Source organism: Macaca thibetana, chromosome 1 (assembly GCF_024542745.1).
Source record: "Macaca thibetana thibetana isolate TM-01 chromosome 1, ASM2454274v1, whole genome shotgun sequence".
In the NCBI taxonomy this organism is placed as follows: domain Eukaryota; kingdom Metazoa; phylum Chordata; class Mammalia; order Primates; family Cercopithecidae; genus Macaca; species Macaca thibetana.
In genome coordinates this window covers 200,978,834-201,002,188 of record NC_065578.1, presented here as the reverse complement: position 1 = coordinate 201,002,188, position 23,355 = coordinate 200,978,834, and the positions used below count along the sequence as shown (strand labels likewise).

The following is a 23,355-nucleotide window of genomic DNA, read 5'->3' as shown; positions in this document are numbered from 1 at the left end:
GGGCCGCAGTGGGCCGGATCGGTTAGTGTCTTCAGAAGCCTTCGGAACCGGGGGCGGCGGGAGAGAATGCCAGAGTATTGGAAAATAGACGTTTTCCACTCTTGCAGGTCATACCTGCTTCACTTTTTGAGTTGATTCCCCACTTTGCATTTTTCGTGGATACCTTTGTGCAGAAGTGAAGTACAAACCGGATTCGCATCAATGGTTACCCACTTCCCACCTACTACCGCTGTGATCGGGCGTAAGTCACTCGTGATTTTCTTCATCTGTGAAATGGCGATAATATGTGTCACCTGAGCCAGAGGAGTTAATATGAATTGCCACGATGCAGATGTAAGGTGATGGTGATAATGAGGACCTGCAACCCTGAAATATAATTGTTTAATGCCTAATATACCAACTGACATTAATATCTGATGATTGGTAATTGAAGGGTTTCTAGCTACGGAATTTAACTTTCTAGGTAAATTATAGGGAAAAGGCTTTACATAAGTGAGATAAGAGTACTGTGGGAATTTAGTTACTAAAACTGCTGGTTTGGAGCACCAGTAAAATCACACACACCCTTCCCGCCGCCCCCCAACACACACCATATTCACAATTAACCTAAAACTTTAGAAGATAACGTGTTTCTGCATAGTTTTCTCTGAATTCATCTATAATAAATGAATTTTTCCCTGCAGGAAAACACCGAGTATTGTGTCTTGAAATTATGGTTAAAATTTATCTGTAAAATTTTGCAGTACTTTAAAGGATAAGTGGTTTTTAAAGAATGCACCGTATCTTTGTGACTTTTTTTGGGCATATTTTGAAAAGTACAAAGTGCAGATCTTGGCATTGTTTTCTATTCCTTTAACGAAAAGTTGGAGAATAAAAGCGTACTTTATTTACTATGTATGTTGTTTTATTTAAATCTCTTCTTTCTGATGATCATTTGAATAAAAACCTTTGTTATCCTCTGTCAAGAAACAAAGCCCTCAGCCATTCTGTATGTGCATCTCCTCATTTAATTCTCATAAGACATAGAATAACTTATTCTGGTGGCTTTACAGTATTCTAAATGTTAAGAAGAGTGTGAGCAGGAAATAGTTTTTACTCTGATATCTGCTGTTGAAGACCATGTAACAGCTGATGCTCGTAACCTGTTTGATTTCTTGCTTGGTTGTACAGATCTGATAGATTTTTTTTTTAAGAGACAGGGTCTCACTCTCTGTCGCCCAGGCTACAAGCTGGTGCCACAATGCCTGGCTAATGTAAAATTTTTTTTGTAGAGACAAGGTCTTGCCATGTTGCCCAGGCTGGTCTTGAACTCTTGGTCTCAAGTAGTCTTCCCACTTCAGCCACCCAAAGTGCTGAGATTATAGGCATGAGCCACTGCCCCAGCCAGATCTGGTAGATTCTTAAAACCCTAAAGCCAAATGAGAACTTAAATCTCATCTAAGCCAATATTTGTAAAATATATTTGACCACAACATATGGTAAAAGCTGATGTTTTATATTCTGTCTTTCAAAAATATTGATTGAGATCTGCAAAACGACCCACTGTTTGAAAAAAACACTGGTCTAGTTAAGCCTTATTTCACAGCTAAAGAGGCAGAATTATAAGGAGTTTAGGTGAATACAGGCATGCATTTTATTACTAGAGCATATGGAATTGAAGCCAAGTTTTCCTAAATCCTGTCTTTTTACATGAAAAATATTACATTTAATTACATGATAAATATGAGCCAGTGTTAATTTTTTTCAGAGAACTCCTTATTGTGAAAATATATACATAAATAATTAGGATAATGGAAAATTTTAAGTTATAAGTAAGGTAATTAGACTTTTTTCTTTAGAGGAACACCAACACGAATGTTCCCACACCACTCCATAACTGAGTCTGTGAACTATGATGTGAAAACGTTTGGATCTTCTCTTCCTGTTAAAGTCATGGAAGCGCTAACATTGGCTGAAGGTAGGTGTCATCTTTCCGTTTACCTATATTAGCAATTTAGGATGGAGCCTAGATGCGGCATAGAGATTAAATTTATGTTTTCTCACGTATACCTTTATGTAAATGGAGAGAGATGGGTAGCCTCTCTAGTTTTCTTTTTTTTTTTTTGAGGCAGAGTCTCACTCTGTCACCCAGGCTAGAGTCCAGTGGCACGATCTCAGCTCACTGCAACCACCGCCTCCCAGGTTCAAGCGAGTTTCCTGCCTCAGCCTCCCAAGTGGCTGGGATTATAGGTGTGAGCCACCATGCCGGGCTAATTTTTTCTATTTTTAGTAGAGACGGGGTTTCACCATGTTGACCAGGCTGTTCTGGAGCTCCTGACCTCCGATAATCTGCCCACCATGGCCTCCCAGAGTGCTGGGATTACAGGCATGAGCCACCACACCCAGCCACCTGTCTAGTTTTTTATTTTATTTTACTTTTTTTTTTTTTTGAGACGGAGTCTCGCTCTGTTGCCCAGGCTGGAGTGCAGTGGCGTGATCTCGGCTCACTGCAAGCTCATCCTCCTGGGTTCACGCCATTCTCCTGCCTCAGCCTCCCGAGTCATTGGGACTACAGGTACCCGCCACCTTGCCTGACTAATATTTTGTATTTTTAGTAGAGGCTGGGTTTCAGTGTGTTAGGATGATCTTGATCTCCTGACCTCGTGATCTGCCCGCCTCAGCCCCCCAAAGTGCTGGGATTACAGGCGTAAGCCACCGTGCCCAGCCCTAGTTTTTTACTATAATTGAGATATATAATAAATTTGAGAAGGAGAATGAGTTCATTTGAACACAATCAAATTAAGTCTAATGGTTTTAGGTACTGTACACTAGTCCCCCATTATCTTTGAGGGATATTTTCCAAGATTCCCCAGTGGATGCCTGAAACCTTGTATAGTACCAAACCCTATATATACTGTGTTTTTTCATGCGTACACTCCTATGATAAAGTTTAGTTTATAAATTAGGCACAGTTAAGAGATGAATAGCAATAACTAATAAAGTGGAACAATTATAACAATATACCAGCACTACTCTTGTATTTTGGGGTCATTAAATAAGAATACGAGCATTGCATTACTGCAACAGTTGATCTGGTAACTGAGACAGCTACTAAGTGACAAACAGCTGGATAGTCTCAGGGGTGTCCAATCTTTTGGCTTCCCTGGGCCACACATAAAATACACTTACCCTAACAATAGCTGATGAGCTATAAATAAATAAATAAATAGATCTGTGTGTAAATCTCATAATGTTTTAAAAAGTTTACAAACTTGTGTTGGACTGCATTCAAAGCTGTCCTGGGCCACACGTGTCCCTGGGCCGTGGGTTGGACAAGCTTGGTGTATACAGTATGGAAATGCTGCACGAAGGGTTGATTCACAACCTTTAGACAGGACAGTATGAGATTTTTATCACTTTACCCAGAACAACATGCAATTTACAACTTAGGAATTGTTCATTTGAATTTTCCATTTAATATTTTCAGACTGCAATTGACCACAGGTATTTGAAACTGCAGATAAAAGGGGGAAATACTGTATATGCAAAATTCAGTCTTGTTTGAAGAGTTGATCAAGTTTGTGAAGTTTACCGTTAAAAAAAAAAAACCCCAAAACTGGCACTTTATGTTATTGGGTTTAATAATATAGTAAAATCAAGTCCTACCTCTATTTCTGGATCCTATGTAGCATCCCAGAGGCTGTGTGCACAAATTTATGATGTTACCATTGTGGTGGTGTACCTTTAGAAGAATCTGTTGGCAGAGAATTAGTGTGGAATTTTGACAGATACAATCAACACAAGCTTAGGCAACTTTAAAGATGAGCAGTTGGATGACACTGAAAGAGCAAAGTTCAGAGCATCCTTAATATCTGCTGAAGTCATTTTTATTGAGGATTGAATTCTAGATCTTTGTGATTTTTCTGGAACAGTGTTTTTCAAATTGTAGGAGTGACCAAAATTTAGCGGTTCTTGACCAGCATTTAAAAAAAGAAGAAATAGAATGCATCTCATATAATGTTTAGTAAATTTTTGTTTGTTTTACTTAAATTGTATATGGGTGTATCATGATGTAAAATGTATTACACTGTGAATAACTCTATTTACTGTATATATTACTGTTAACAGTAAAAAAAAAAAAGCTGAAAGTACTCTGTTTTAGAAGAAGGAATATATCTCATCAGCTGGAACTTGCACATCTTGCCTATAGGTCCTTGGGAGCTTTAGGGATAGTTGTTTTCAGACAACTAAACTACCAACCTCTATATACATTGTTCTGTTTTAAATAAATATACATATTGTGTATATATATATGTATATTTTTCTCCTCTAAAATTTCATTTTAAATTACATTTAAACCTTTTAATGTACTCCTGCTATTTTAACAGACTAGATTAAATAACACAGCCCCATATCTAGCAATTCAGAGTCCCTAGGAGTCCGAATATATAAAACAAAGAGATATGTCAACTTGAAGAACTCTTCCGCACTTAGAAACCTGCCAACTACTGTTAAGTCAGCCCTTAAGGGCACACCAGTTGAAGATCTGGAGTAGTTGTAGTGCTTTCAAGAAAAAGGAAATTACTGAGCAGATAGTTCAGTTGAGCAAAAAGTCCTCACTCAGCCTGGGCTTGGTTTGATATTTTCGCTTGTACATTGTGCCTTTTACTTCGCCCTTCTACCTTTCTTTAAAGAGCAAAGTTCGACTTAATAAAATTTCCAGGGCTGTTAACACATTTGTGGAGGTTTACCACCAATACTAAGACATATGCTAATTTAGTTTTGTCACTTAATAGAGAATGAAACTCTTTGTCTCCATATAATAAATAATTTATCATTTCTTTAAGGAGCTCTTATTTGAAAATTATGTGTGTTTGAAGGAACATTATTTTCCTTGAAATGTTTTATATAGTTAATGAGTTTATTATTTATCGATATAAATGTTGCTAAATATTTCTTTTTTGTTTCTTTGTTTGTTTTGAGATAGAGCCTCGCTCTATTGCCCAGGCTGGAGTGCAGTGGTGTGATCTTGGCTCATTGCATCCTCTGCCTCCCAGGTTCAAACCATTCTCCTACCTCAGCCTCCAGAGTAGCTGGGATTACAGGTGCACGCCACCACACCCGGCTACTTTTTTTTTTCTGTTTTTGGTAGAGACAGGTTTTCATCATGTTGGCCAGGCTGGTCTCAAACTCCTGACCTCATGATCTGCCCACCTTGGCCTCCCAAAGTGCTGGGATTACAGGCGTGAGCCACCCCGCCCAGTCTTTTTTTGTTTTTGTTTCCGTTTTTTTTTTGATGTGGAGTCTTGCTCTCTTGACCAGGTGGGAGTGATGTGATCATGGTTTACTGCAGCTTCAGTCTCCTGGGCTCAAGTGGTCCTCCTGTGCCTCGGTCACTCTAGTAGCTGGGAAGTGCACCACCAAACCTGGCTGTTTTTTTTTTTTTTTTTTTTTTTTTTAAAGAGATAGGGTCTCACTTTGTTGCCCAGGCTGGCCTCAAGCAGTCCTCCCACGTTGGCCTCCCAAAGTATTGGGATTTATAAGCTTGAGCCACCATGCCTGGCCTAAATATGACTTACAGGAAATAAGGTATCTGGTCTGTTTGTAACAAAAAATTAAGGAATATTAAATGTCCCAAATACAACTGTTGCCTTTAGATATATTTCTTTTTTTTTGAGATGGAGTCTGACTCTGTTGCCCAGGCTGGAGTGCAGTGGTGCGATCTTGGCTCACTGGAACCTCTGCCTCCCAGATTCAAGCGATTCTCCTGCCTCAGCCTCCTGAGTAGCTGGGACTACAGGCATGTGCCACCACACCCAGCTAATTTTTTGTAGTTTTAGTAGAGATGGAGTTTCACCATATTAGCCAGGATGGTCTCCATCTCCTGACCTTGTGATCCATCCACCCTGACCTCCCAAAGTGCTGGGATTACAGGCATTAGATATATTTCTAAAGCTGGTTATCAGAGTTAAATAGATTTGTTGTTTTTGGTGTTGATAATTTTGGAATATTCAAAAGTATTTGTTGTGAATTAGTCCTTTCTGAGTGTGCCAATTACTTTTTTTTTTGATAAAGTGTGTGGTGATAAAGATTTATACTATATGATTAGTCACTCACCTCATTTTTTCCTTTAGTCGATGATCAGCTGACTGTTAACATAGATGAAGGTGGATGGGCTTGTCTGGTGTGCAAAGAGAAGCTCATTATTTGGAAGATTGCTCTGTCACCTATTACTAAGGTAATGGCTCTTCAGAGAGCTGGAAGGAAATAGAGGAGAGGAATGCCAATTGACTTTTAATTTTTACCGTAATTTTTTTACAGTTGGAGGATAGTTAATATGAAACTACTTAGGTGTTAAGGGTTTGCATTTTCATAGTGATGTGAAATAATGAGCATGCATACACATTTGTATATTGGGAAAAAAGTTTCCCCCTTTTAAAGATCTATGTTTACATTTAATAAAATTAGAGACATTGAAATTTTCAATGAATATTGTGCTAATCCGTCTGCCTAATAAAGTATCAGACTAAATGCCACCTATATAAGCAAATGAACTTTGAGTTTGCATATTTCCGAGAAGATAGAACTATGTTTTGTTGAACCTACTGAATAATACTTAATAAAATAAGAAAATATGATACTAATTGCTAGTTAAACTTTTCACTTGTCCACTTCCAACAGTGGGTTATCATTTGCATGTCTAGTAACTTATCCTCAGCGACCTTTTTCTGTTCGTTACAGCTTAGATGCACTACTCTCTTCCACCACTCATTACTCACTTGGCCACGTTCCATTGGAACTCAGGGCTCCTGCTTACCTCAACTCTTCACTTCTGCTGAACTGTGTTACTGCTGCCTAGAAAAGGGTATATGGGGTTAGGAGTAATAGGTGAGGGAGAAGTCCTAGGGGACATACTGAGTTAGCTGAGGGATCCTGATATTTGGCTGAGAGTCTAAGAAATATTTCCTAGGTAACTTGGTATAATTACTGTTTGTTTGTGCTAATTTTAAATGTCAAATAAACAAATCAATAGTAGATTGGGAAAGTTCCATAGGAAGCCTAAGTACTTCTCTTAACCTTATTTAGCCTTCTCTTGAGTGGACTTTTCTAGCCGGGGAAGAGGTTAGGATAGTTGTTCTTCAGAGTTTGGTCTAGCTTTAAGTTTTCATGATTCAATATCTCTTAAGATACTTTGTTTTAAAATTACTGAAAGCCTTATTAAAAGGAGATGTGAGAAGAAAGAATATTTGTAGAATGGTGTTTCCAGCAATGAGTCAGAATCTAAAGTATGTAGGGAAGGGAAATCAGATGCATCTTCAAAATACTGGATTTGATGTGAAAGATTTTCTGTTTGGGTTTGTTCTACAGTTATCAGTTTGCAAAGAACTTCAGCTGCCATCTAGTGATTTCCACTGGAGTGCCGACTTAGTGGCTCTTTCTTACTCTGCTCCCTCAGGTGAAGCACATTCTACTCAGGTAGGTGACTTAAAAGCTTATTGAAATAAACTTTTTACAGTAAGGACATCCAAAGTTGAAGGAATCATCCTATTTGATTTTGAGACATAACTATAAAGCTATAGAAATCAAGACATTGCGGTATTGGCAAAGAGAGCCACACACATAGGGCAATGTAACAGAATAGAGAATACAGTTACAGATCCACATAAAGGCGCCAATTTGATCTTTGATGAAGGTGCAGAAGCAATTCAGAAAGGATGGTCTTTTACGATGACTTTTCTCTGTATCAATGCATAGTGTAGGAACATTTGTAATTTTAAAATTACAGATGACCAATTTGTATTGTATTGAATTTTCCCTTAAACCTCATACCTTGTTATAAAGATTAATTTGAAATGGGTCATAGATCTAAATGTAAAACAGTAAAACTTTTAGAAGAAAACAGGAAAAAATCATGATGACCTGAGATTAGACAGAGTTCTTGGAAATCACCAAAAGCATGATCCATAAAAGAAAAGTTTGATAAAATTAATATTAAAATTAAAGTAAAATAAAAATTTAAAGCGTTGCTTTGCCAAAGACAAGAAAATGAGGAGACAAGCTACAGAGTGGAAGAAGACATTTGTAAATCATGTATCCAGTAAAGGACTTGTATCCCGAATATTTTTTAAAATTCTAAAAACTTGATAAGACAATGCAGTTTAAAAATAGGGACTAGGACTTGAACGGACACTTTGTGAGGATATAAGGATGGCAAATAAGCACATAAAGAGATGTTCAGCATTATTAGCCATTAGAGAAATGCAAACCAAAACCCCAGTGAGTTCTTATTTCTGATTTTTCTTGATCAAATAGTAGATTGTCCTGTTTTTTCATATCAGTGTCATCAGACTCCTGGTTTTGGGGTTCTTGTATTGTGATTGCCGATTGTTATGATCTTGTTTTGAGGCTGTTGCTGTCATGGTTGCCACCAGAGAAGGATCCATCCGCTATTGGTCAAGCCTTGCTAGTGAAGATACCTACACAGAGACTTTTGTTGATTCAGGAGGTGATAAGACTTACAGTTTCCTAACAGCAGTGCAGGTATACCATGGATATTCCTTTATATTTATTGGAAAGCTGTGATTTGGCTTGGAAATGAGATTTTTATTTATTTTTTAAAATAGAGACCAGATCTCCTTATGTTGCCCAGGCAATTCTCAAACTCCTGGGCTCAAGCAATAACTCCTGCTTTGGCCTCCCAAAATACTGGGATTACAAGCATGAGCCACTGCACCCAGCTGTGGAAATGAGATTTGATGACTGAAAATGTGGAGTTTTGAAGAGACTGTAGAGACCAGGGAGGAATCAAAAAGAGACAAGGAAGAGAAGAATGTAAGGATCTATGATCTGAACAGTTAGACGAGGGAGGCTTTTCTCACAGGGCTCTAAAATACCAATTTCAGATAGTAGTTTGTGATATGCATTTCTTTTAGAAACATTTTATGAGAGTGGCTTGTTTTTAAGCCACCATCAGACACTATAAAGAATAGTTTGCATTATCTTCTTTGTAGGTTCACAAAGAAACAAAATCTGGCTGAGCATGGTGGCTCATGCCTGTAATCTCACCACTTTGGGTAGCTGAAGTGGAAGGATTGTTTGAGGCCAGGAGTTCAAGACTAGCCTGTGCCACATAGCGAAACTTTGTCTCTACAAAAAAATTTGAAAATTATCTGGACGTGGTGGTGTGTGCCTGTAGTCCCAGCTGCTCAGGAGGCTGAGGCAAGAGGATCTCTTGAGCCCAGGAGATTGAGGCTGCAGTGAACTATGATCTCACCAATGCACTTCAGCCTGGGTGACAGAGCGAGACCCTGTCTCTGATAAAATAGCAGACAAAAAATATAAATAAAAATAAAATCTGATAACCTAATTTGTTGAATCTGAAATATGAGCTTGTAGTTTAAAAATCAGAATTTAAAAAACATGGACTTTTTTTCTGCTACAGAAGTTTTGTGTTTTTTTTCTTTTTTTTTTTTTCTTTTTTCAAGACACAGTTTTACTCTGTCACCCAGACTGGAGTGCAACAGTGTGCAATCTCAGCTCACTGCAACCTCTGCCTCGTGGGTTCAAGCAATTCTTGTGCCTCAGCCTCCCAAGTGGCTGGGATTACAGGTGCGTGCCGCCATACCCAGCTAATTTTTGTATTTTTAACAGAGACGGGGTTTCACCCTGTTGGCCAGGATGGTCTCAATCTCCTGACCTCGAGTGATCCACCCACCTTGGGCTCCCAAAGTGCTGGGATAACAGGTGTGAGCCACCATGCCCGGCCAGTTTTTCTTTTTTCTTAGAGAGTTTTTCTATGTAGGATTAATGATATCCACTGAATGGATTCTGAAATGTATTACTTTAATAAAATAACAACATTCTATTTTGTATTCTTTTAGATTTATTTCAATTACAATGATTTTTCTCTGTATCAAAGAATTTTTTGTTAGCTTTCTTTATCTTAGCGTTAGATGCTAAACTGAACTAATCTCCTATTTTTTCACAGGGAGGAAGTTTTATTTTGTCCTCGTCGGGAAGCCAGCTAATTCGGTTGATACCTGAGAGCTCAGGAAAGATTCATCAGCATGTCCTGCCTCAGGGGCAAGGCGTGCTTTCAGGAATTGGTCGAAAGGTTTCCTCTCTTTTTGGAATTTTATCTCCTAGTAGTGATCTCACAGTAAGTTTATAAAATAACTATTTTACAAGCTTATTTCTTAGTTAAATCAGTAAGTTGAAAGTATGCTCTGAAGTTAGTGTTGCCTCCATATGGACAATAGTTTATGCAAAATAGAACCTTTGATCTTTTTAGTGAACTATTTTTATTATGATGAAATGAGTTCATACTAACCTTCTCCCATAACTTGTAACACTAATATCTTTAAATCAGATTATCTCACAAGAACATTTTTGGAACTAAAACTATTATGTAAAATTTAAAATGTGTTTCTTAAAGATTAATTTGACTTTTTAGATATAACCGGAAGCGTGTCTCTACTGCCATGCCTCCAGCTGTCTGTGTGGATGACTGAAATCTAGATCTGTTGGTTGGATTTCTCTGCCCCATACTCTAGTATAGTGAAGGGAGGATGATGGGAACTAATATTTATGGACCATCTACTCACTGCTCGGTGCTCTGTAGTTGTTATATTCATATTGTGTAATCATTGTGACAACCTGTAAGATAGTGCACTTTCCCTCCAGTTTACAGATGAGGAAGCACCCTCAGCGGGAAGGTGTGTAACTGCTGAGTGGCAGAGCTGGGAATCATACCCAGGCCTGCTCTTTTTACTGTGCTGTTTCCCTCTTGTTGCAGATAATTATCATCACCTGCTTCCTTGAATGTTCTTTAAACCTAAACTTAACATGTTTAAAAACAAATTTATTGTATTCTTTCATCTCTCCTATTGACTACTCACCCCTATAAAACTCATTTCTCTTTTGCTCTGTTTTTGTTAAGAGCACCATCACTTTTTCTCAGTGACCCAGGTATAAAACCTTGTTATTTTTTGTGTCTCGCTCTCCTTCTATAGCAAACTTGTTATTTACCAGGTGCTGTAGATTTAACTTCTGTCCAGTCTGGTTTCCATCCCCATCTTTCTGCTTTTGATGTTATGCCCTAACCTATATTCTTGATAAATTTCACCTAAGTTCCTGGTACCTGCTCAGTTTGCTTGCTGTTGACCTTTCTGCCCCATCACTGATGGGTTTTAACACAAAGCAATCATGTATATCCAGCTTTAAAAAGCCAAATACCTATACTTCATGATTAAGCATATACTGAAAAGGCAAAATAATACTCTTGTGTATGACTGCATACATTCTGCCAAATGCATTCGAACACAATTCTGTGTTCAGAAGCTATTGATAATATCTCCCTTGCTTGCTACACTTACAAATTCACATTCAACACTCTCTGCTGTATGTCCCTGATTTTTCATTATTTTTTATTTTTATTTATTTTTAAAAATAGAGACATGGTCTCACTATGTTGCCCAGGCTAGTCTCAAGCTCCTGAGCTCAAGTGAGCCTCCCTCCTTGGTATCCCAAACTGTTGGAATTATAAGCATGAGCCACCACACCTGGCCTCATTTTTCAAAAAATCCTTATTTTTGCTTCTTTTTGACTTGTCATCTACATTCCGATGTTAGAGGATGACTTCTTATTCTCTAAAGACGCTGTAACTTTCCCACCTTTCAGCTCTGCTCCTCCTGGGCCTTCCGCCTGTATCCTTCTTCCTCTAGAGTCCAACGTTGCCCTCAAACTCTATTTCAGGATCACTTCTGCTGTTGTTGTTGAGATGGTGTCTCACTCTGTCAGCAGGCTGAAGTACAATGGTGCGATCTCGGCACCTCTGCAACCTCTGCCTCCTGGATTCAAGTGATTCTCCTGCCTCAGTCTCCCAAGTAGCTGGGACTATAGGCGTGTGCCACCACACCCGGCTACTTTTTTGTATTTTAGTGGAGATGAGGTTTCACCATGTTGCCCAGGGTGGTCTTGAACTCCTGAGCTCAGGCAATCCACCTGCCTCAGCCTCTCAAAGTACTAGGATTGCAGGGGTAAGACAGCACACCTGGCCCAGGATTACTCCTTTCTTTAAATCCCAAAGGAAGAATTCTGCTTGGATTACTAATCACATATGTGAAATTTGAGTTTTAAAACAATATTTCCTTAACATTAGAACTTAATCTATGAATTTGACTTCTTTTTCTTTTCTGAATAGCTTTCAAGTGTTCTTTGGGATAGTGAGAGATCAAGCTTTTATAGCTTGACAAGTTCAAACATCAGTAAATGGGAATTAGATGATTCTTCAGAAAAACATGCATACAGTTGGGATATAAATAGAGCCCTGAAGGAAAACATTACCGATGCTATTTGGGTAAGAAACAATAATATTCATCTCTGTAATTCACGCTCTGGTTGTATGATAATGCTGGTTCCGTTAATTATTTATTTCAACACATTTCAGTGTAATAAACAACATAATGTATAGTTATCAGATTAAGTGGAAATGGGGTAGTCAATCTCTGTAAATATTGGAATGTACTGGTTTACTTAGCAATTTTTTTAAATGTATACATTATTCATTCATCAACTGAGTTATGGGTGAAGCACTTCACTAGGTGCTAGGGGTATAAAGGTGAAAATAAATCATTCCTACACTCAAGCTTACATTATTGATATTTTCATGTAGGGATCTGAAAGTAACTATGAAGCTATTAAAGAAGGAGTCAACATTCGATATTTGGACTTGAAACAAAACTGGTAAGCAATTAATTTGTCATAAAGAACATAGATAAGAGTTTGGAAAAAATAAGTTGATGTTTATTATACAATGATGAGCAATCTCACTGCTCTTTTTTTGGAGACAGGGTCTCACTCTGTAACCCAGGCTGGAATACAGTGGCGCCATGATAGCTCACTGCAGCCATGACTTGCTGGGCTGAAGTGATCCTTCTGCCTCAGCCTACCAGTAGCTTATACTGCAGGCGTGTGCCGTCGCACCTGTCTGATTTTTAAAATTTTTCGTAGAGATAGGGTCTCACCATGTCACCTAGGTTGGTCTTGAACTCCTGGGCTCAAGCAACCCTCCTGCCTCAGCATCCCAAAGTATTGGGATTACAGGTGTGAGCTGCTGTGCCCAGCCTGTTCTTTTAATGCTGATATTCTCATGCTACCTATTAAGCTTTACTGAATGGTCTTGCTGTTGTTTATTGAGTGATGCTAGTTCATTTGGGAAATTGAGACATTTGTCAGCCTTAAATGGTATAATCTTACGTTGGTATCTCATTCATTAGAGACAAAGCTTTTCTGCTCTTACAAGTAGAGCTTCTCTTCTTCACTGCCAAGAGATACCTGAGACCCTGTCATTGCCCACTGCTGTGGGTGCCCCATGGTGTGATCTTTCTCTTATTGGATGTATCAGGCACATGTTTCCCACCCTCTGTTGCTCAAGGAGCTTTCGGCCTACGTTTGTGGCTATGCTGAGTTAAGGATGGGATAAGGCTTTGTCTTGTTAGTACGAATTAGAACTTTGTCATAGTTCATACTCAGAGTAAATTTCCTCATAGAAGCAGTGCTCTAAGTGGTGCATAGGATCCCGGGTTAGTCTGATAAAGCTAATTATCCCATGTTACTATTTAACTTGAATGCTCAAGGTCACATGGAACTTAAAAACCATTTGTAACATTGCTCATAATGAATCCAAATATATAACTAGTAATCCTTCAGAAGACAACTTCTCAGAAGTTGAAGACTATTTTTTATGAGTTTTAGAGTAATTTCTACTGTTTTTGTTACACGTTTTGGGTTAGTAGAACGAATTCTACTTGTTCCTTGGAGAGAGATTGCAGTTGTACTGCTTTGTGTAATTTTTCTCTCTGTTGGGCTGTTTAGACTATTAGTAGGCTCCTTTACAGTCTGGAAACCTTATAAAAGCTATCAAAGAGGTAAAAGTAATAGTACTATTTAATTTCTGTAAGCATTTTAATTAAATACAATTTACCTGTTTTTATTTGTCTTTACCAGACTTTTGGAAATGTAGGACTACTGCTAGGACAGCCCGCTGTGGGCATATAATGCAGACATTTTTCTTTTTTATTTTTTTTTTTGAGACTGAGTCTCACTCTGTCACCCAGGCTGGAGTGCAGTGGTGTGGTCTTAGCTTACTACGACCTCCGCCTCCTGGTTCAAGCAATTCTCCCACCTCAGCCTCCCAAGTAGCTGGGACTACAGGTGGGTGCCACCACTCCCGGTTAATTTTTGTATTTTTAGTAGAGACGGGTTTTCACTGTGTTGGCCAGGCTGGTCTCGAACTCCTGACCTTGTGATCTGCCCGCGTCGGCCTCCCAAAGTGCTGGGATTACAGGTATGAGCCACCGCGCCTGGCCATGCAGACATTTTTCACGTAATTTTCTGAACTGGAGACATGGGGTTGAGAATGAGAAGCATGCTTAGGAATTGCTATGCAGGGTCCACCCAGGGCTTCTCTCCCTCAGTGTCATGCTGACCAGCAGGGTCCCTGTGAGGTGCAGCCCTCATCCTCCTTGACCTTCCTCTCCACTTTTACTCAAAATGATCCAGTTAGTACTCTATTATGTCTTTGAGGCTTCATGATCAGAACTGTACAGAGAATTTCTCATATGGGTCCATTTTCTTTATTTTAAGAATAGTGTCTGTCTTCCTCATAGTCACTCACACCTACTGATTTGTTGTCCATTTGGGCAGAGCTACAATCTGAGCTTATAATTTCGGTGAGTAGCTGGGCTGGGTGGCTCAGCACTTTGGGAAACCAAGACAGGAGGATTGCTTGAAGCTAGTAGTTCAAGATCACCTGGTCAACAAAACGAGACCCTATCTCCACGCAAATAAAAATAAAAAATTAGCCAGGCATGATGGCGTGTACTGTAGTCCCAGCTATTCAGGAGGCTGAGGCGAGAGGATCACTTGAGCCCAGGAGATTGAGGCTGCAGTGAGCTATGATCCCACCACTGCACTCTACCATGGGCAACAGAGAAAGACCTTTTTTCTGAGACAAATAAAACAAAAATAAATAAATAATTTTACTAGATGATTACTAATACAAAGTTTAGATATCTTCATTTTAGATATAAAGTTTGGAATTTTTTTAACCTTAACTTCATTACTTTGGATATACTTACATAAAAACTTAACTGGTCAAGCAGGAGGATCACTTGAGGCCAGGAATTCTAGGCCAGCCTGGCATTGTAGAGAGAGAGACACTGCCAACATGTTACAAGTTTGGGCCAATATTCTTTTTTTTTAAATTGATTTAAAAAATTTTTTTTATTTCAGTAGTTTTTGGGGTGGTTTTTGGTTACATGGGTAAGTTCTTTAGTGGTGATTTCTGAAATTTTAGTGCACTTGTCACCTGAGCAGTGTACACTGTACCCAGTAGGTAGTCTTTTATCCCTCACCCTCCTTCCCACCCTTCCCCTTCAAGTCCCCAAAGTCCATTATCATTCTTATGTCTTTGTGTCCTCATAGCTTAAACTCCCACTTATAAGTGAGAACATATGATATTTGGTTTTCCATTCCTGAGTTACTTCACTTAGAATAATGTGGACCAATATTCTTGAATTCCTTTCAAGAGTCCAAGCAGAAATGATAAAGTTTGGGGAGCTGGGGGAAGAGAACCGTGAAGAAGGAAAATGAGAGCTGTGCTAGGATTGCTTGCTTTGAAGTGTCATGTCATTTAGTTACTTGCTTGGTTTCTTGTTTTTAATTGTCAGTAGAGGGTGCTTTGCCACCCTTTTAATATTTCTGAGACTTGAATGAAAGTTGCTAGTAATAGGGCTGGGCGCGGTGGCTCACGCCTATAATCCCAGCACTTTGGGAGGCTGAGGTGGGTGGATCACCTGAGGTTGGGAGTTTGAGACCAGCCTGACCAACATGGAGAAACCCCGTGTCTACTAAAAATACAAAAATTAGCCGGGCATGGTGGTGCATGCCTATAATCCCAGCTACTCGGGAGGCTGAGGCAGGAAAATTGCTTGAACCCGGGAGGCGGAGGTTGCAGTGAGCCGAGATGGCGCCACTGCACTCCAGCCTGGGCAGCAAGAGCGAAACTCTGCCACAAAAAAAACAAAAAAAGTTGCTAGTAATAGTATTAGATGTTTTAGAAGAGCTAAAATAGGAACCATTTAATTTATTGGGGGCAGCAAGTTTGCTAGACTTAAGGGACAAATAAGCTTTAAGATGCAAAATGGTTTGTTTTTACATATACAGCAGTTTGAAATTTCTATAACCGATTGTTAAAAATCATTTACATATATATGTATATTTTTAAACATTAGAGACAGAGTTGCCCTGTTTGGTCTTGAACTACTGGGCTCAAGCGATCCTCCTGCTTCAGCCTCTCCCAAAGTGCTTGGATTAAACACATAAGCCACTGTGCCTGGCCTAAAATTATTATTATTTTTTTTTTAGTTAGAGTCTCACACTGTTGCCCAGGCTGGAGTGCAGTGGTATGATCTTGGCTCACTGTAACCTCTGCATCCCAGGTTCAAGTGATTCTCATGCCTCAGCCTCCTGAGTAGCTGAGATTACAGGCACATGCCACCATGCTGGGTGTTTTGTATTTTAGTTGAGATGGGATTTTGCCATGTTGGCCAGGGTGGTCTCGAACTTCTGGCCTCAAGTGATATGCCCACCTCGGCCTCCCAAAGTGCTGGAGTTACAGGTGTGAACCACAACACCTGGCCTTTTAAATTTATTTTAGAGATACATGGTCTCACCGTGTTGCCCAGGCTGGTCTTGAACTCTTGGGCTCAAATGATCCTCCTATCTCAGCCTCCCAAAGTGTTGGGATTACAGGTGTGAGCCATCACGCCTGGTGGTAAAATTTTTTTTTTTTAATGTTTTTCCTCTGGACAAAAGCGAGTAACCTTTAAATAACTGAGTACATCAGGGATTGGCAAACCTTTTCTGTAAAGGGCCAAAAGTAACTGTTTTAGGCTTTGGTGGCCATATAGTCTTTACTGCAGGTACTCTGTTTCACCAATAGTATCATGAAACATCCCTAGAAAATGCATAAATGAATGTGTATGGTTGCCTTCCAACAAAACTTCATTTATAAAAACTGGTTTGAGATCAGTTTCACTGGAGGGCTGTACTTTGCTAATCTCTGGATCAGATAGTTGTTTTGATCTTTTTTTTAAAGTCCGGTTTATTGAGCTATAATTTATATAGAGTAAAAAATTTACCCTCTTTAGTGTATAATTCTACAAATTTTTTTTCTTCTTTTTTTTTTTAAGATGGAGTGTTACTCTATCACCTAGACTGGAGTGCAGTGGTGTGATCTCAGCTCACTGCAACCTCCGCCTCCCGGGTTCAAGCAGTTCTCCTGCCTCAGCCTCCCAAATAGCTGGGACGACAGGCATGTGCCACCATGCCTGGCTAATTTTTGTAGAGACGGCTTTGCCACATTGGCCAGGCTGGTCTTAAATTCCTGAGCTCAGGTTATCTGCCCACTTTGGCCTCCCAAAGTGCTGGGATTATAGACGTGAGCCACTGCACCCGGCCCTAATTCTACAAATTTTGACAGATACATAGTTTAGTCATTTAATCACAACAATCAATACAGAACAGTTGTATAACCCCCCAGATTCCCTTGTGCCATTCTGTAATCGACCCCTCCATCCACCCTTAGCCCCTGGAGACCACTGATGTGGTTTCTGTCTCTATAGTTTTGCCTTTTGCTTAATGCCACAGAAATGGAACATACAGTTTAAAGCCTTTTGTGTCTGGCTTCTATCACTTAGCATAATACATTTCAAATTCATATGGGTTTTTTTTTTTTTTTAACTACTGAATAGTATTCTTTTGTATGGAGATACCACCGTTTGTTTGGCTGTTCAGCAGTTGGAAGACACTGGGTTGTTTTCAGTTTTAGGCAATTATGAATAAAGCCACTACAGTCATTGGTACACAGGTTTTCGTGTGAACATAGTTATTGGTTTTTTGTTTTTGTTTTTTAATTTTCTCTTGTATAGGTATCCACGAATGGGATTGCTAGGTTATTGGAAGCATATGTTTAATTTTATAGGAAACTCCTAAGTTGTTTTTTAGGGAGGCTTTACATCTTTATTTTGTATTGATTAGTGATGGGCTGGTGATTCTGGCAGCAGCATGGCACTCAGCAGACAATCCGTGTCTCATCTATTACTCTCTGATAACAATAGAAGATAATGGTTGCCAAATGTCAGATGCAGTTACTGTAGAAGTCACTCAATATAATCCACCTTTTCAGGTAAGATTTATGTTGGTTAAATTACAAAGCAATAATATGTTGAATAGTTTTCTAACTATTTCAGGGTCTTATTTGTTTATTTACAGTTTTGCTCTGTCACCCAGGCTGGAGTGCAGTGCCTTGATCTCTGCTCACTGCAACCTCTGCCTCCCCTTCCAGGTTCAAGTGGTTCTCCTGCCTCAGCCTCCCGAGTAGCTGGGACTGTAGGCGTGTGCCACTATGCCCAGCTAATTTTTATAGTTTTAGTAGAGACAAGGTTTCACCATGTTGGCCAGACTGGTCTCGAACTCCTGATCTCAAGTGATTCCCCCAACTTGGCCTCCCAAAGTGTTGGGATTACAGGCGTGAGCCACGATGCACGGCCCATTTCAGGGTCAAATTTCTTGACAGATTTCATCTGCAGGGCTTGGCAATATTTTAAAATAGCTTGTTTCTAGACATTGTTGCATTTTCTTTGCCATCTCAGGCTTGTTCTTTTGCTTAGTTTTGGCTAAAGGAAAATTAGAATGGAAGCAACTAGCAGAAAGCAGTTTGTTTATTCTGCTCTAGGTCTTTGGAGGGATTGTCATCTCTGTATTTAAGTAGAAAGAAGGTATTAATTAATTTCAGGGTGAAAGTAAGGAAGAAACCACGCTGGGCATGATGAGTACATGCCTGTAGTCCCAGCTACTCAAAAGGCTGAGGCAGGAAGATCACTTGAGCCCAGGGGTTTGAGGCTGTTGTGTGCCATGTTCACACCTGTGAATAACCACTGCATTTCAGCTTAGGCAAGATAGTGAGACCCCATCCTAAAACAAGAAGAAAAAGAAAAGAAGAAAGCTGGTAGGATTTAGGGTTTGGTTTAGAGCTTTGCATATTATAGAAAAATCCCCCTTTTTACCCAAAGCAAGATTATGTTTGTATTCAGCAGTGTTACGTAGTCATCAAAGTTCTTTTAAACAACTGAAAGACAGCCTTTCTAATTTTAAATTCATTAATAGCAATTAAACATGTTTAATAACAGATATTCATGAAGAAAAAGCTGAACATCTATAAATTTATTTTATTTACTCTTACATGGTATCTGATTCTGTTAAATCCTTGTTTGTTTATTTTTGAAGAGGGAAAGTCTTGCTTTGTTGCTTGGACTGGAGTGCAGTGATATTCACAGGTCCGTCAATAGTGCATGGTAGCCTCCAACTCCTGGGCTCAAGCAGTCCTCTCAGGTAGCTGGGATTACAGGTGTGCACCACCGTTCCTGGCTTAAATCTTCACTTTTTTTTTTTTTTTTTTTTTAATCCTTACTCTTAACATGACTTGTTTAATTGAATCCTGTAAGAAAATCTTTTGATTTGTTCTTTTATGTCAAACAGAAATAAACTTTATTGTGTGTTCTGATTATGCAGTGTGGAAAACATGCTCAATGTTAGAAAAAAATTCAGCCAGGGCAGAAGACTATAAAGAGAATTTGAGGATTAAAAAACAATTCTAGGACCTCGCATTTAATGTTTCTATAAAATTACTTCTTTAATAACAGCTTATTTTTAGCATATTCTAATTTTATTTAATGAGATTTATTTTTATTTCTGCCTCTGATTTTATATGTAAACAAATCAACTAAGTTTTCTTGTCATTAATATCTTGCCAGTAAGGTAAGAACCAAAATGTTTGTTTATCAGGGATCATTTATAAAAAATTGCCAGTTCTTAATACAATGAATTAGTGCTTTCATTTTCTCCCTTGAATTTGTCATAGGCTTCTAGTTATAGTCATCATCATGGAAATGTTTTCAAAATTTGTTAATTTTGGACATTAACAAATTAGGCCAGGTGTGGTGTCTCATGCCTGTAATCCCATCACTTTGGGAGGCTGAGGTGGGTGGATCACCTGAGGTCAGGGGTTCGAGACCAGCCTGGCCAACATGGTGAAACCCTGTCTCTACTAAAAATACAAAAAAATTAGCTGGGTGTGGTGGCATGCGCCTGTAATCGCAGCTACTCAGGAGGCTGAGGCAGGAGAATCGCTTGAACCTGGGAGGCGGAGGTTGCAGTGAGCCAAGATTGCACCACTGCACTCCAGCCTGGGCAACAGAGTAGGACTCTGTCTCAAATAAATAAATAAATAAATTTTTAAAAAATAAGCAAGTTAACAAAATATATGTCTAATTGATGTTTATAAACTTTGTAACATTTTGCTAATCATCTCATGGGTAGATTTTTAGAAAGAAAATAGGTGAATTATTTTATCATTTTTATGAAATGTACAAAAATGAATTTAAAAAATCATACAAACAAATATTTTTGTTTTACTTTTTGTTAAATGTAATTTTAAATTTAACTTTCAGTCTGAAGACCTGATTTTGTGTCGGTTGACGGTCCCAAACTTTTCAAACCAGACTGCCTATCTGTATAACGAAAGTGCTGTCTATGTGTGCTCCACAGGAACTGGGAAATTTTCTCTTCCCCAGGAGAAAATTGTCTTTAATGCACAAGGTATGGTAGCAGTTTTAGAAAGCATGATTGGTGAGCTCATTAGTCATTCTGAGTGCTTTTTTTCTCTTTCCCTGAGTGTCACTTCAAGCATGCTGCCCTCAAATGTTACTCTGAGACATTTCATACCACAACTACAGCAGCTGAAGTGACAACCCTACTAAGAAACCAAAAGGGTACTAGAATTTCCAAACTATTATATTTACAGGCAAAAATAGTAACATTTGTTCCAGGAGAAGATGCCAAGAAGCAAAGAACTAATGCCAAGAGAAGTAATTGCTCATTCCTAGTTAGTAAAAGTGACTTATTCTGAGTTGATGCTCTTTAACTTTTCCACACCCCTGGATAAGAGCCTCAGGTGCTGGACTCGTGCAGGGGGGCCAGTCAGGATTGAAGAGAAACCAAGCAGATACTTAGCTGAAGGGGTTGAGCAGAGGACAGAGTCCAGGTAGGCAACAGCATAGAACCCAGGTTTAACAGCATGGAACCCAGGTTTTCTAGTCCCAGCACAAGAACCTTGATGGAGGGTGGGTAGGCTGTTACTAAGGCGCAAGGTAGGCTTAGACTTTTTTATTTTTTTTTCAGTCCCCGTTGACTGATGTGGTAAGTTAAAGTCAGAATTAAGCAAGAGAACTCCACAGGATTGAAAAAGCTCTTCTGAGTTTTGCAGAATGAATAATTTTTTTTTTTGGCTTACTAGATTGCTCTCTGGCAAGGCTAGTTTTTATTGTCTTTAAAGCTGAAAGACACAGAGCCTGCTTCTTCAAATAGCAGCCGGTTCTTAACATTTGATTCTGGGATTTAAAGGATGAGTTTGAAGTAGGAATAATACTGTAAAGGAAAAAATGTGCTTAATATATCATCAAGATGATTTTCTGCCCAGGGTGGTAGGTTTTACAAAGCATTTTGTTGTTCTTGTTAAATGTATTTGACTCTATGTTTTTCTTTCTTTTAGGAGATAGTGTTTTAGGTGCTGGTGCCTGTGGTGGTGTTCCTATCATTTTTTCTAGAAACAGTGGACTGGTGTCTATTACTTCACGGGAAAATGTGTCCATATTGGCAGAAGACCTGGAAGAGTCCTTAGCATCTTCATTTGCTGGACCAAACAATGAGGTAATGTGATTCTATAAGATTTTGAAGTTTTTATGTTATTTATTTTTTAGAGATAGGGTCTCACGCTGTCACCCAGGCTAGAGTGCAGTGGCACAATCATAGTTCACTGCAGCCTCTAACTCCTGGCCTCAAGCAATCGTCCTGCCTCAGACTTCCCAGTAGGTGCCTGGCTAATTTTGGTTTGGTTTGGTTTGGTTTTTGAGACAGAGTCTCACTCTGTTGCCCAGGCTAGAGTGCAGTGGCATAATCATAGCTTACTGCAGCCTCACCTCAACCTCCCGGGATCAAGCAGTCCTCCCCTCTTAGCCTCCCAAATAGCTGGAACTACAGACATGCACCATCTCACCTAATTTTTTATTTTTTGTAGAGACAGGATCTCCCTATGCTGCCTAACCTGGTCTCAAACTCCTGGGCTCAAGCATCCTCCTGCCTCAGCCTCCCAAAGTGCTGGGATTACTGGCATGGAGCCACCATGCCCAGCCTAATTTTTATTTTTATCAGATTATTTTATACAAATGGTCTCAACACTGAGACAGTTTCAAAGACTTAACAATGCAGACATTAGTTCTTCTTGTCTTCCTCATCCCCTCTGTCCTCTTTGCCTGAAGCAACTACGTTTAAGCCTTTTAGTGATTTATTCTGGTATTTTTCTCCATATATCTAAGTAATGTACATATATTCCTGTCTCCTGATTCATCTGTTGATTTTCTACTATAGAAAATGAGGTTTTGGGTTACCTTATACTCCTTCCTCTGCCTTTATCATTCTAACATACATTTTTTCCATTGTAATGACAATGTGAATATTGTTTATGGTTTGCTGAGCCAAATACTGATTACATTTCCTTTATTATACAACTTTGTGTGACTCTTGGAGTGTATCATGACCTCATTTTATATTTTCTCACTTTCCTTTCATATGTGACTTAATCTTTTTACACACTCCGGGAGTTCTGTAGAGTGCCCCTCAGTGTGGTTTTTCCCAAAGTCAAGTCTCCACAAACCTTCCATCTGCACAGCTGTCATCCCGGAACTTCTCTCTTCCACGGTCCTCAAATCCTTGGGAGCTGTCCCTGCACCATGCATAGGTGGCCTCATTTCCTGTCAGTGCTGCCATTTCCTGTTCCTTCTGCTTTCTGTCTTCCTTTGTTGTAGTTAGAATCACAGATATTTCCATGGAACTTGTATTTCTGTTTCTTTTTATTCTGGGATGATTTTTTTGAGAGAAATAGCCAGGTAAAAATTACCAATTTTTTTTCCTGTTGTCTTGAAACCTGAAATATCCCATCCATGAGGTTTTTATCATTCTTTTACAGAAGACTAAAAATAATTAATACTGTTTGGGGTAATTTCCATTTGAATAGTGTATGAAATATATAGACTACCTCTATAATTCAAAATTAAAATGATTGAGTCTAGTTTTAAAGGAAAGTAACAATTTTTTACTTTTTTTTCTTTTCACAAAAAGGATTAATACTTTGGTTATTTTGTAATTGTATGGTTATTGTAATACTGTTACACATTCTGAAGCAATTTTAGTGTTCCA

At 39.0% G+C, this 23,355-nt stretch overlaps 2 protein-coding genes across 3 annotated transcripts in view; one reads left to right on the top strand and one right to left on the bottom strand.

The window, feature by feature from the left end:
* Window positions 1–23,355, bottom strand: part of GALNT2 (polypeptide N-acetylgalactosaminyltransferase 2) — a 1,373,297-nt gene that overhangs the window by 771,571 nt on the left and 578,371 nt on the right. The gene's annotated exons all lie outside the window — the stretch shown is intronic.
* Window positions 1–23,355, top strand: part of NUP133 (nucleoporin 133) — a 69,122-nt gene that overhangs the window by 362 nt on the left and 45,405 nt on the right. For both annotated transcript variants that reach the window (XM_050769045.1, XM_050769054.1), the window contains exons 2-11: window positions 1,839–1,957; window positions 6,114–6,217; window positions 7,348–7,455; window positions 8,386–8,520; window positions 9,968–10,138; window positions 12,182–12,337; window positions 12,653–12,723; window positions 18,082–18,229; window positions 20,553–20,700; window positions 21,653–21,810. In XM_050769045.1, coding sequence (XP_050625002.1) covers window positions 1,839–1,957; window positions 6,114–6,217; window positions 7,348–7,455; window positions 8,386–8,520; window positions 9,968–10,138; window positions 12,182–12,337; window positions 12,653–12,723; window positions 18,082–18,229; window positions 20,553–20,700; window positions 21,653–21,810 — 1,318 coding nt within the window. The remainder of the gene's footprint in view (window positions 1–1,838; window positions 1,958–6,113; window positions 6,218–7,347; window positions 7,456–8,385; window positions 8,521–9,967; window positions 10,139–12,181; window positions 12,338–12,652; window positions 12,724–18,081; window positions 18,230–20,552; window positions 20,701–21,652; window positions 21,811–23,355) is intronic.